This window comes from Triticum urartu, chromosome 7A, assembly GCF_056163025.1.
Source record: "Triticum urartu cultivar PI428250 chromosome 7A, HENAU_Tu73, whole genome shotgun sequence".
Lineage (NCBI taxonomy): Eukaryota > Viridiplantae > Streptophyta > Magnoliopsida > Poales > Poaceae > Triticum > Triticum urartu.
Window position 1 is genome coordinate 458,371,798 of NC_141879.1, and position 12,832 is coordinate 458,384,629.

A 12,832-nucleotide genomic window follows, 5' to 3' on the forward strand; every position below is an offset into this window, starting at 1 on the left:
ATGAAAACCTATATACCTGCGGTAAGATACCGGCAAACCAAACAGTATTTACCATAAGAACTTGCTAATATTTTGAAAACCCACGTTTAAATATCTTTTCCGGGGGAGATTCGCATGCTATTTCCGTAGCATCCCAGGCCGGACAAATCAACACGTGATTCTAGCATACGAAGCCCTAGAGCCTTTCTAGACACGCAACCACCTACAATCGCACCGTCCGGCCCAAAAACCCAACGGCCGGGATCTCCCCTCACAAGTCAGAGCCGCCCACCCTATTCCGTCCAAGTGACTGCGCGGTGGGACCATTGGACCGAGGGACCCACATCTCAGCCACCGGGCGCGCTCCCCGCACGCCGCTTACAAGGGGCCCCTTTGCTTCGCGATTCGAGCCTAAAGCTCGCGAGCGGCACAGCGAAGAGAGAGAAAGAGACGGGGACAGAGGAGAGAGAAACCCCAGGTCTCGCCGCCTCGCCTTCATCCGCTTTCGCCTCGCCGCCTCCGCGCCGCCCTCCGTTTCGAGGAGGAGGAGGAGGAGGAGGGGGAGCTCCAGTGCTCGCGCCGCAGCGGCGGCGGCGGCGCCGGGTGCCTGCGCGAAGGCCTCGAGATCTCGCGGCGGCGCCGCCGGCTTTGTGTGGTGGTTGTGGTGGGTGCGGCGCCGTCTGCTCGGTGAGTTGGCTCGATCTCTCGCCGCGGCGCTTCCAATTGAGCTGCTCCGCCCCCCGAATCGAGGGTTTTGGAGGCCTCCTGCTCTTGGCGGCCGTGCAATAAACTAACCTCTCGCTTCGGGGGGTTAGGGTTAGGTTTTGGCTGAATTGTGGTGGATTTGGGTGGCCCAGGCGGCGCATTGCGCTCGCGAGCAGACTGGTCTGCGGGTTCCGCCACGCAATGATGGGGAAGACGCAGAAGTTCTCCAAGGGGCACCCTCTCGGTTTCGTGCCGGACTACCGATATGGGGTGGAAACTGTGGGGGTGTCAAAGGGCCTTGGGAATCCTGCAAGAAGTGAAGCCAAGAGAAAATGCATCAACCTCAATACGGACGAGGGGGCTGATGCTCCCGGATTTAATGTGCCGCGGGTGGTCTTTGAGTTGCCGAGGATGTCGGCCTCGGATAGGAATGAGCTGGAGATGAGGCTCCGTGACGAGCTCGAGCAGGTGAGGGCCCTCCAGAGTAGGTTGTTTTCAAGAGGGGCTACGACGAGCATGAATGGTGGGACTGCGTCGGCTCCCAGAGGTGATTTCAACAGCAATAAAAAGGATGGGAAGCTCAGGAGGAGCAATTCAGTGCAGTCTGGCAGAGGATTACCGCCATCAGTTGCCCAACCTGTAGTCAGCTCCATTAACTACACAGCATCGTTTAAAAAATGCCAGGAGCTTCTGAAGAACCTTATGAAGCATCGCTCTGCAGGCCCGTTTGTTATGCCAGTTGATCCTGTGAAGTTGTGTATCCCTGATTATTTTGATATAGTCAAGCACCCAATGGATTTGGGTACTATACAGAAAAAGCTGAATGCAGGTGTGTACCCTACACCTTGGGAGTTTGCCGCAGACGTGAGGCTTACTTTTAGCAACGCTATACTTTATAACCCAGTCGGTAATGCAGTTAACATAATGGCCCAGACTATGAGCAGTGTTTTTGAACCTAGATGGAAGCCTATCGAAAAGAAGCTTCCTCGACCAGATGAGGAACTCTCTGCAATTGAGCCTTCAAAAAATGATGCAGTTGAGAAAAATATTGTTGACAACAAAGAGCCTTTTGATAGAAGACCTTCAAATAAAGGTGCATATAAGAAAAACACCTTTCAAAAAGAGGAGGTGGTTGCCAAGCCAGTTTTGCACCCGAAGAAGAGGAAAGCCTCTCCTTTGGTTCAGGATGCTCCAGTAGCATCAGTGATACAGATGGCTCAGGTGGCTGAGGAGGTTCCAGTGGTACAAACTGCTATGGGAATGATGACAGATGAACAAAAGGTTGCTCTAAGCGTAAGACTACAATCATATGGTGGATTCATTCCAGAACATGTAGTTGAGTTCATAAAGAGGCATGTTAATGATGATAATGATGCTGATGAAGATGAGTTGACTATTGACATGAACGCTCTCAGCGATGATACCCTGTTTGAATTACAGAAGCTTCTTGATGACTATGATAGAGTAAATCAGTCTGGAAATCCTACAAAAGATGAGCCTCAAGAAGTTGAGGTGGGTGCTATTGTCTTTGAGATTGATTTTTGTTAGTTAATTTACTGACCATTGTTTCCTTCTGCTCAACAGTTCCAAAGTGAATATGGACTTGCCAACTTATCAATGCATCATGAAGGTCGCTTTCTCCTCATTTATTTTTTCCATGGCACTAATTGTTGTTCTAAGTTAATACTGCATACGTCTTAGCAGGCAATGAGCTTGTTGAGGAAGACATTGATATTGGTGGGAACGATCTTCCACCTTTAACATACCCCCCTGTGGTATTTGAAAGTGAAACGGCAGACAGAAGCAGCAAGCATAGTTCTTCTAGCAGTTCTAGTAGTGAGTCAGGATCATCCTCCAGTGGTATGTATTTTTATCCATTTATCTTCACATATTACACTACCTAACTTTGTATCTTGACTTAACTGTTACCAGGCCCAGCGATATGTTCTTTTGTTTTTACTTTTTACCATTCCATGCCATTCAATGCTGCATGCCGCAAATTGATAACTTTGCCCCTTAAGGCTGTTCAAATTTTTCCCCTGTGCTCACCTATTCGACAGAGTCTTAACGATTCTTAGTGTCAGCAAGTGTTGATAAGTTGAAATCGGTAGTATTGAACAGTGTCCTGTTTGTTTCTAGTTTGATACTCCCTCTGTAAATAAATATAAGAGCGTCTAGATCACTACTTTAGTGATCTAAACACTTGTATACTCCCTCCGTCCTAAAATAAGTGTCTCAAGTTTATACTAACCAGTACAAAGTTGTACTAAAGTCGAGACACTTATTTTGAGACGGAGGGAGTACTTTAATTCAACTTTAGGGCCTGTTTTGGGACTGCTCCTGCTCCTTCAAATTAGATCCGCTCACAAAACAACTGGCAAGTCCAAACAGGAGTTGAAATCTCAAGAGACTGTATGGCTTCATAGCTGCCAGCTCAAAGAACTGGGAAATTTGGTGGACAGGACTCCCTGTTGTTTGGTGAAGGGCTCTTTAGGAGGTAAACGAAGGGGTATCCACTTACTGGTGTCAAATTTCCTTACAACTCCAGCTTCTAAAGTTTTTTGGAGCACCTCCTAAAGAGCTTCACAAAAAACAGGGAGTTGTACCCCAGATTCTAGTTTTTTTGTGGAGCGGCATGTCGTAGATTTACCCTGTTTGGCTTGCGTTTTTTTCTAGAGCACAGTTTAATTTCAAGGAGCGGAGCAGTCCCAAACAGGCCCTTAGAAAGATGTTCAACATGCTAAATGTTGTTCATAGCAACTCGCCTTGCTAGCAATCTGATTGCCTCCATATGGCAGCAAAAAGAGCCCGTATGCCTGCGTGTGCTTGCAGTGCTAACAGGTGATTCTGCCGGCCCAATTTCGGGCAGAGTCACTAAGTTTTAAAAAAATAATTATTGCTGATAAATCACATATTGGCGTTCACTATTTGTGTTGTGATGGTAGCTCACATGTTAACATTGTAGAATTTTGTTCTTATCTTATCTGAGGGGCAGCAGTTGTTGTTCACTTTTGCTCATACTGCTGATCATTTCTTATTTAAGATCCTTTTTTAATTGATTCCCAGCTAACTGTAGCAGGCTAACAGCTAGTAGCACTTAGTACAGAGCATTATGATACCACAGCATGTGTGAGCTGGTAGTAACTTTACTTATGCTTCCTTTGTGAAATTCCCTTTCTCCATTTCATTTCGCATGAATCATGCTTGTGAATATGAGATATATAATGCCCAAGCGCATTTCCTTGAGGGGGATAAAAAGGGAGAATGAGTGAGCAAAAACTGAGTGTTTCTGTGAAATATTTACTTTGCCTTACTTATCCATGTACAAACCTCTTTGACATAATATGGCAGTGTTAACCATGTTAGAACATAGGTTTAGTACTATAAACATTCCTTGTTTCCAAATGCCAAATGCCATAAACAGAAGTTCGCACCAATTAATTCACTGGACTATAGTAGTTTCAACTGATAATTGGTGTAGTGTCCGAAATATAATAATATAGAAGTAGAACATATTCTCTAATACCATGGTCTAGTTTCACTAATAATGCTATACAATTTTCCTGCTATATTGGACAACCCTGTGTATCTTACAACCGTTCTCAGGAACCGTTGGCTGGCCCACTCTGTAGGTCTGAAATTAAACTAAGACCTGTTTTTTAGGTTCATTGAATTATAACTTTTGAATACCTGCTTTTGAAAACCTGTGTCTCTTGGGCTACATTATTATGAATGTCTGTAAATTTCCTTCCTTCACTGTGTTACACGATGAAACCAACATGAAGAAAACTACCCGATGTCCATAAATTTCTTTCTTTCATGATAAAACCCAAATGAGGAAACAAGCCAATATCTATTGGTGCATGGTATTCCAGTTCAGTCCATGTGATTTTTCATGCCCAACAAGGTGATCATTTTATTTCTTCTTATATCTTCAGGTTCGGATTCGAGTAGCTCTTCTGGAAGTGATTTGGGTGCCAAAGTTCCTTCGACAAACATCGGGGCTAAGGTGCTTCCGCACACTTGCTGTATTCTGAGTAGTTTTTAGAACCATACAAGTCTCAAACAAAATTGACGTGCTACTCACCAAAAGATTATTTTGAACATCGGTGTCCTCAATGGTTGCTCTCTGTTTACATGCAGGAGAACGTACTACCCGTGTTTAGCTTGGACCAAGAGAACGGTAAGAGGTTGCACATAATACATTGTTTTTTAAGCCAAACCAGCTCTTGCAAGCACATCATCAAACTAACTAGACCACTTGATTCAGTAACAAAGCCAGCCTTCACAAGTTAGCTCCAGTAACCTATTTCTCATATGCCTCGATGGATTAAACTCAGTCAAAGTTTTAAAACTAAAATAATGTTAGGATTGGTGTTTGGCTGGCACAAGCCAACCCAAACTATAGACAATCTGAGCAATTTATCCTGCCAAAATTAAACTATTAGAACTACTGGCAAATTAAATTACACGTGAGGTCTACTATTCTGCATAGGATGGGACAATTCAGCCAAATCTAACCTGTTTATTTCAAACAAATTTTGACCTACAACACGTCAAAATATTTGGAGGTGTGTTAAATCCAAATTGCATTCAATTGGAGTCTGGTATCCGGTTTAACCCATCTCTTCGGAGCCATATTGACCCACTAAAAATTTAAGTATTACAGAAAGTGGTGGATTGTCACTTCTTTACAACCCAGACTGTTCAAATGGAGCCTGTTATCCGATTTAACCCATCGGCTTATCATCTCTTCCTTACATGTGGGTCAATTTTTGGGTCTACATGTTATCTTTGATACCTTCCTTTGAACTCTCTGTACTTCTTTTGAACATGTGTTTTTTATATAGAATTTTAGAAACAATGTGGAATTCAGTTGACACCCAAACTTATCACAGTGCTTATCGATTGGCTTTGCTGTACTTCTGCAATTTTGGAATAGCTACTTGTGTCTTATGTATATTTACTACTTTCAATTGATATTTTTGCAGATTCACAGGATACATTGAATATACAAGAACAATGTGCTGACCGTGTACCTATTTCTGCTGATGATGAGGGTAAGCTTGTACTTCTATGCGGTCTCTTAGTACCCAGAGCATGTTTGGTACGTTTCTTTTACAGTTTATTAAATGGATCAATATTTCAGAGGAGAACGTGTCTGATAAAAAATACCGAGCTGCCCTTTTGAAAAGCCGCTTCGCTGATACAATTCTCAAAGCTCGTGAGAAGGCTCTTGATCAGGTATGTGTTGGAATAGTTTATTGCGTTGCTGCCTGGCCTTTGGTGGATGCTATTCCCAGTAAGATTCACATGATCCTTCATACCAGGTGAAGGATCCTGAGAAAGTTCGGCGCGAGAGGGAGGAGCTTGAAAGGTTACAAAGGGAAGGTGAGATGAAATTGGTATATTTGGGCTGGTATGCGAGCTGCAATACTGTTTATTGAGGCACAATCTTCATTACAGAGAAAGCTCGGTTACAAGCTGAGGCTAAAGCTGCTGAGGAAGCTCGCAAGAGGGCTGAAGCAGCAGCCGTTGCTGAGGCTGCTGCAGAAGCTAAACGCCAAAGAGAGCGTGAAAGAGAAGCAGCTCGTAAAGCCTTGCAGCAGGTAAACCTAGGATGCAATTTGGCAAGCAACATCTTGCTTTGTTGATATCCATACTCTGAAGTGCAGATAGTATTGATTGCTCTTTTGGTATCCTACTCTGAAGTGCAAATACCATTGACCCTGCAGATGGAGAAAACTGTAGAAATCAATGAAGGGAACCTCTTCCTGAAAGATTTTGAAATGCTTGGAACAGTCACAGGTGAACAGAATCTCAACTTGGTCGGTGAAATGAGTCCAAGCCGTACACCTGAGCCCCTCGGATTTCAACTTGGGGGCAACCCCCTAGAACAGCTTGGATTGTATATGAAAAATGACGACGAAGAAGACGAGGAAGTCGAGTCCGCAGATGAACCAACAGTTGATGTTGAGGAGGGCGAAATAGACTGACAGCTTATGGTGCATTTTCAGTGATAATCTGAGTGGAGCCTGTGGCGTGACTGGACCGGATAACTGTTTTTTGATGTTTTTGATATATGAAGTGCACATCACCCTGGCGGTTCCATTCCTCTACAGAACTTATGAGCTGCACAAGTTTTTGGAGCAAAATATGGTTGATCAAATGTAGTAGCAGGCACTGGAACCAGTCTTCATGCATGCGGGGTCCCATGGAGTCAGCCCATCTTTGGATGGGTTCATTGGTAGCCATGATGAAGTAATGGACGCCCCTGTGCTTTTCTGGATGGATATCTGGAAGATGATACTGAGGGAAAGGGGGGTGTTAGGGGGGATGGGTGGGGTTGAGGTGGGGTGCGTCCCTGGCTCTTATAGAACAACTAATGTGAGCCGTTTTGGGGTAGTTTCGGTGACATTTCATGTTGTGAATGTAATCCTGGAAACTGTACAAAGAGGTTGCCTGATAGATGGAAAACCGTTCTTTTTTCTTCTGCACTTGCATCTCTCATCATTACTTTATCTCTCTTCATATTGTTTGGGATATCCCGAGTTTACCTCGGATTAGGATATATAGAGGAGGTAAATTAATTTTTGTAGGATGCGATAAGCTTTAGTTGGCTGCTGAGACACTTGCAGTGTAATCAAGGTTAATGGTGGCTATTATTTATTTATCTAATTTTTTTTGGCAAATTTAGTTGGCCAGAGGCGGCAAATCCTGCTGTTTTTTTGCTGCAAAACTTTTCTTCTTCCAAGAAAATGTCAACCCCATACAACTAAACTTGTCACCTAAAATGTTCGCAAATGCCAACCCCTCCTAGGGGATGTTCGCTGATCCTATTATATCGCTTGGAATAGGCGTCAGTAAGCATCCCTGACTTTTTTGAGGAAGTTTTAAATTTGTATTTTAGGAAGGATCTTCCCTCACTTGTTACATTCTGCGTTTAGGTTGATTAACACTGTTGCTATATTCTGAACTAAAATAAACATTCCCAGAACAGCATGTGTAAAGGCAGCATTAAGGAGAAACACAATTAAAAGCTTAAACATATCGCAGGAATAATCCAATCAAATGTATGGATCTTGCACTTAATTTGACATGTCTCATGGTATATATGAATCCTTGCGCCTATTTTCATAGCTAGTGCTCTGCAAAATAATACGAGTACATGCATGAAAACTCCCGGCGCTGCAAGCGGGCTGGACCCCTTCACGATTTACCCCCAACACAGCCCTCCTCCGGTCTAAACTAAGCAGACCGTCCGACATCTGCGACAAGCCGTGATACCATGATCTTCTTTGCAGGGACAGAAAATAAAAATAAAAATCTGGCAGTAGAATCGCCAATCGCGAGGCGATGATGATGAACGGCACTTGTAGTGATCTATGAGTAGAACTTGTATGTCTTGGCAGAAATGATGATCTGCCTGAGCCCTCCGATGGGCGCGATGATCATCAGAATGACACCAAGGACGATGCAAATCTGAAACCCAAAAGGAAAATCAGGACGGGATTATCGTTTGAAGAAAAGAGAGGGATAAAAGCCTTGGATCTCTGGGTTGGTTCTTACCCAGTTGGTGAACCATGAGAGGCTGAATCTCCTGGGCTTGCAGATGATGAGCCACATGATGCAGGGCAGCTGCAGGCAGCCATGACAGTTACATATCGTCCAATCTCACGAGAAGCTCTGAGTGTATATTTGCTGTGATGAAAGGTGTCTGATGAAAATGCTTACGAAATAGGTCGTCGGCGCGAAGGCCAGCCCGCCGAAGAACCCGATGAGGCCACCGAAGAACGGGAAGGTCATGCCGACGAACATGGTGAAGGCTGCACATGTCGGTGTTTTGGTTGGTTATTCAGTATACAAGATGCCTCAAAACTTGCGATGAGATTAGTCGACGGGGCATTACCAACATAGATGGTCCGGGTGATCAGACGGAGCATAATGCCTGGTGCGAATTCCAGCTTCCTCACCAGAAACGTCTCCATCATGTCGAACACTGGCATCGCGTAAATCTGCACAGGAACAATCAAATTTTGTTGTACCGTCAGATATATCGTCCTAGCTCTGGTACAATGTCACGTTTTAGGTATCCAAAGTAACTGAACGAAATGATTGTAAGGATCTACATACCTGGTAGCTACCGATGAGATGAACGACGACCATCATGTTGGCCATGGCGATGAGCCACTTGGGCTTGTTGAGGGTGATGAGGATGTTGTCGTCGACACTGTTGCCAAACGCCCAGTAGCCGATAAATGCCACCGGCATGTAGCAGGCGGCGATGATGATGTAGGCGACCACCACACCCTTCCACATTGGCTTCTTGGACGGGTTGCCCGGCGTCGATGGGATGGTAGCCTGGATTTCTAGCACGACATTGTGGCCAGAGTAGGAGAAGGCCACGTCGCCGAGCCCCCCCAAGAAACCGAACACCTGCCCTGCTGTCGTCGATGCCCGCAAGCTGTAGTCCACGTTCTCCGCCCTCCCCTTGTCCAACGAGGCGCCCCAAGCAATTGTTGAGTAGCTGCATCATGAGTTATTGTCAACGGCAATTGCTTGCTAGCTAAAGTTCTTTTTTTTTTCAGAAACTTGTCGGATTTGCTACAGTGAGCATATGACAGCTAGTGCTGGTGCAGACATTCGGAATTAACCTGAGTGACATGACGGCTGCAGCGAGGGAGATGCCAGAGATGGAGTTGAAGTTTGGGAGCTGGGAGAGGACGAAGTGGACAGAGGCGAAGATCATGATGAAGTAAGTGAGCTTTATGTCCTTGCACTTGCCGTCACAGATCACGTCGTGGAACTTCTTGAGAGAGTTGCCGCCGGTAACCATGTACACAATGTTCAGGCTGACCTCGACGACAAGCTGCTGTGGCACCACGATCCAGAGGCCGAGCTTATCACCGAAGGCGTGCTGCCCGAGCTCATGGTACCGATCGAAACGCTTCCCAGGGACTATCTCATGCATCTCCACCATCTGCCACAGCGTGTACACCGTGATGATCCACGACAAGGTCATCACCGCGATGCCAGGACCCCTGCGCCAAAACAAAAACATCAGGGAACGCCAAATGATTGGATCATGCCATTGCAAGTTTGTAGCTTTGAAAACTGCCCGGCTGTGAGTATGGCATGTGGAACCCACATGCCATTCAGATTGCCAGTCACAGTTTCAGAAGCAGACAGAGGAGCCATGGCTCCAATGTATGGATGTCATGGCAGTAGCAGTACATACCAACCGAGTTCAGACATGGCGTAGGGGAGGCTGAGCACCCCAGCGCCAACCATGGCCGTGACATTGTGGAAGGCCGAGTACCACCACTTTGCTTTCCTCGACGACGTGATAGGAAGCCAGTCATCGATCGCCTTCTCCCGTGCAGTCCTCTCATCCTGTGGGTTTTCAGCATTCTGTTAGCTATAGACATCATGATCACATAACAGCAGGTTTTTTTTTCAAATTTAGAATATCACACAATAAGAGCTAGTATGCCAAAATTATTTGGGACTTATCAACAACAATTAATTTGTAATCTCCTGGCATTTCTTTCATTTTTTATGTCATCTAATAAACTTAAGAGACGGATAATTGGCAACTTTGAATTTTCGGAGGTAGAGTGGTTCCTTTTCTTCCGGGCAGTTGACTTGTCACATGGCCAAGTAGTCGCACTTGCCCAAGACAAATGTGTCATCAGATGCTTATCAATCAATGACACCTCACGGTAAACATGTTTGATTTTTCTATCAAGCACGTTCACCTAACAATGTTGCATGATACTACTAGTCTCAAAATACTATGTTTGCATATCTGGAATACGGAAGTTCTTCTGCTAAAGCATCCATTTTCACAATTTCTAGTGAAAATCCACCATCGACAGGATATTACCAGAATCTAATTTTGAGTTGATTATTTTTTCAACAGGGCTAAGCGCCTTTCTATTAATTTCTTAATCCAAATAAGAAGTCCTTGCATGAGGCGTAATTTTTTTGCATTCTATATATAGAATAATCAATCGCATGGTAGCAATTAACACCGAGATATGGATATCCAACTATATTAAAATGGTAAGTAGCCCACCGTAGAAATACTAGTAAAAGGAAACTAGTTAATGGGGGAGTTTAAAGAGTGTGATCTGTTTTTTTTGTTCGGTAGGCTAGTGTGAGCTATTTCTGGCCTTGGAAAGAAAAACAAGGCTGGACAGAAAGTACAAATGAAGACCTTTCATACTCGTTAGTCCAAGAACAAGGTGGACCATACGACAGAAGCAGCAAAACTGTTTAATTTCATTCTAGATATTTTTCTTAAAAAAATATGGAAAATACTCCTACTTACTCGTTTCCATATTATATATTTGAAACAAGAAACGCAACGTACTTATTGAGGTATATATATACTCCTATATTGTAAAACAGACTGGATGATGGTAATTTTAAAGTAACACAACAGCTGGAAAAACAACGAGGGAACAATGATTAATTTAAAGGGAAAAAGGTAAAATTCCGCAGTTAAGGCAAAGCATCAAGAATCACACCGATCATATGACGCTGATACTTATGTACACACGTTCTTTTCCCTTCTTGATCTTCTGCAGGAAAAGAAACCAAAAAGTACTAGCCCAAAAGCACCAAGAAGATGAGATTGGATATCACTATTAGACACCACCACGATTTCACACGGGTTCCTCCCCCCAAGAAAAGGATTTCACATGAAGAGGATGAACTGGTGCTACATGCCGGGAGAAGAGAATCCTCCACGCAAAAAGAAAGAAAGAAAACGGCGTTTTCCTTTTGTCCTTTTTTGCGCCTGTCGATTTCGCTCCCCGCTTTTCGGAACTCCACAACTCCCCGACCTTTTGTTTCATCTCTCCCTTTCTCTCTCCCCTCGAGAAACCAGATACAAGAAACAGAGTTTGAACAAGATGAATGGACTGTTTCGTTCGTGGATACAGAACATGAACATTGCGAATGAAACAGATCATAACATACAGACGCAGCAGAGGGGGAGAGAGAGAGAGGAGAGGGGGAGAGATTTGACCTTGGGCGGCGTGTAGTTGTCCGGCGAGGCCTGCGTCCCCATGGCGCCTGGCTTCTCTTCCGGCGGCACGGAGCTTCCCTTCGCCAATGGGCGGCCGGAGTCACACCAAGGAGAAGGTGGAGAGAAACAAGGAGATGGAGATGGAGCTCGCAGGTATGGAGGAGGCCGAGTCGTGGTGGTTTTTATAGAGGGAGATTCAGGCGGGGGCGCCGTATGCACTGTGAGCGATCGAGGAGCACGTATCCCGCTGGGTTAGTTATGAGTTTGTTTTCCTTCTTCTGTAGCCTAGCTTAGACTAGAGAAAAAAACAACAACAACTGGAATATCGTTGGGTGGACCGTTGACTCCAGCGATGCAGCGGATCCGGTGTTCCAGCGGCCAGTTGTGGCACCCGCGTCCGTGTGTCGTTCGTTCATCTGCGAAGCGGGCGGGATGCCGTTCGTCCGATCCTGCCTCCCTCGACGGTTGCGATGAGGCCACGTCGCGGGGGTGACAGAACGTGATGTACGGACTATTCAATTCTCTTTCCAAGCTTGTGCACGTGAAATTTGTAAATTTTTTTAAGAAAAAAAGCACCCAAGTGGACACGATTCTTTCTCTCGTAATTTATAGATCCCGTCGCGGCGTAAATGCACCTCTGCGCTTGGCTGTGTTGACAGCCACGCCAAGTTGAAGGCTTGCCAAATTTATATACTCCTATGTACCACGTTCACGAGCCAAATGCGTCGAAAAGGAAACAACTCCACTTGTACACTTTATGGGTTTGATTGTGAATAGTCGCCAGCCCACATATTTTTTTTAAACTTAGCCCACATTTTTACAGTACACATATTGTCAAAGCCGATTTAAACAAACATATTATGGAATGGAGGGAGTAGTATATATTGTTACAGTACGCATATTGTTGAATGTTGGTTATGCGTGCAAAGTTTCAGGTAGCATGCATGCACACCACGGACAAGTAAATATATACTACTTCCTCGAGTAGGCACGATCTGAACCCAGGAGCATCTGCACCCATTTTTTTAAAAGATATGCATTTTAAGTACATCTTAAAATCTCAAAAATAAACAAAAGAAAATTCCATCATACATGTTCACAAATGTGTGTGCG

The 12,832-nt window shown here is 44.6% G+C and overlaps 2 protein-coding genes across 2 annotated transcripts; one reads left to right on the forward strand and one right to left on the reverse strand.

The window, feature by feature from the left end:
- The first annotated feature begins 389 nt into the window (after window positions 1–389).
- Window positions 390–7,181, forward strand: LOC125520595 (transcription factor GTE9). The gene is made up of 10 exons (XM_048685550.2): window positions 390–2,196; window positions 2,269–2,314; window positions 2,389–2,544; window positions 4,623–4,693; window positions 4,828–4,867; window positions 5,676–5,744; window positions 5,834–5,928; window positions 6,015–6,075; window positions 6,151–6,293; window positions 6,420–7,181. Exons 1-10 carry the CDS (start codon window positions 886–888, stop codon window positions 6,678–6,680), a joined length of 2,253 nt encoding a protein of 750 aa, XP_048541507.1. The 5' UTR covers window positions 390–885; the 3' UTR covers window positions 6,681–7,181.
- A 520-nt stretch (window positions 7,182–7,701) lies between these two features.
- On the reverse strand, window positions 7,702–11,957 carry LOC125520596 (lysine histidine transporter 2). Its single transcript, XM_048685551.2, has 8 exons — window positions 11,720–11,957; window positions 9,923–10,077; window positions 9,339–9,725; window positions 8,818–9,211; window positions 8,594–8,699; window positions 8,419–8,510; window positions 8,254–8,322; window positions 7,702–8,166 (listed from the first exon to the last, which is right to left on the reverse strand). The coding sequence occupies exons 1-8, from the start codon at window positions 11,759–11,761 to the stop codon at window positions 8,068–8,070; spliced, it is 1,344 nt and encodes a 447-aa protein (XP_048541508.1). The 5' UTR covers window positions 11,762–11,957; the 3' UTR covers window positions 7,702–8,067.
- Between the last annotated feature and the right edge of the window lie 875 nt (window positions 11,958–12,832).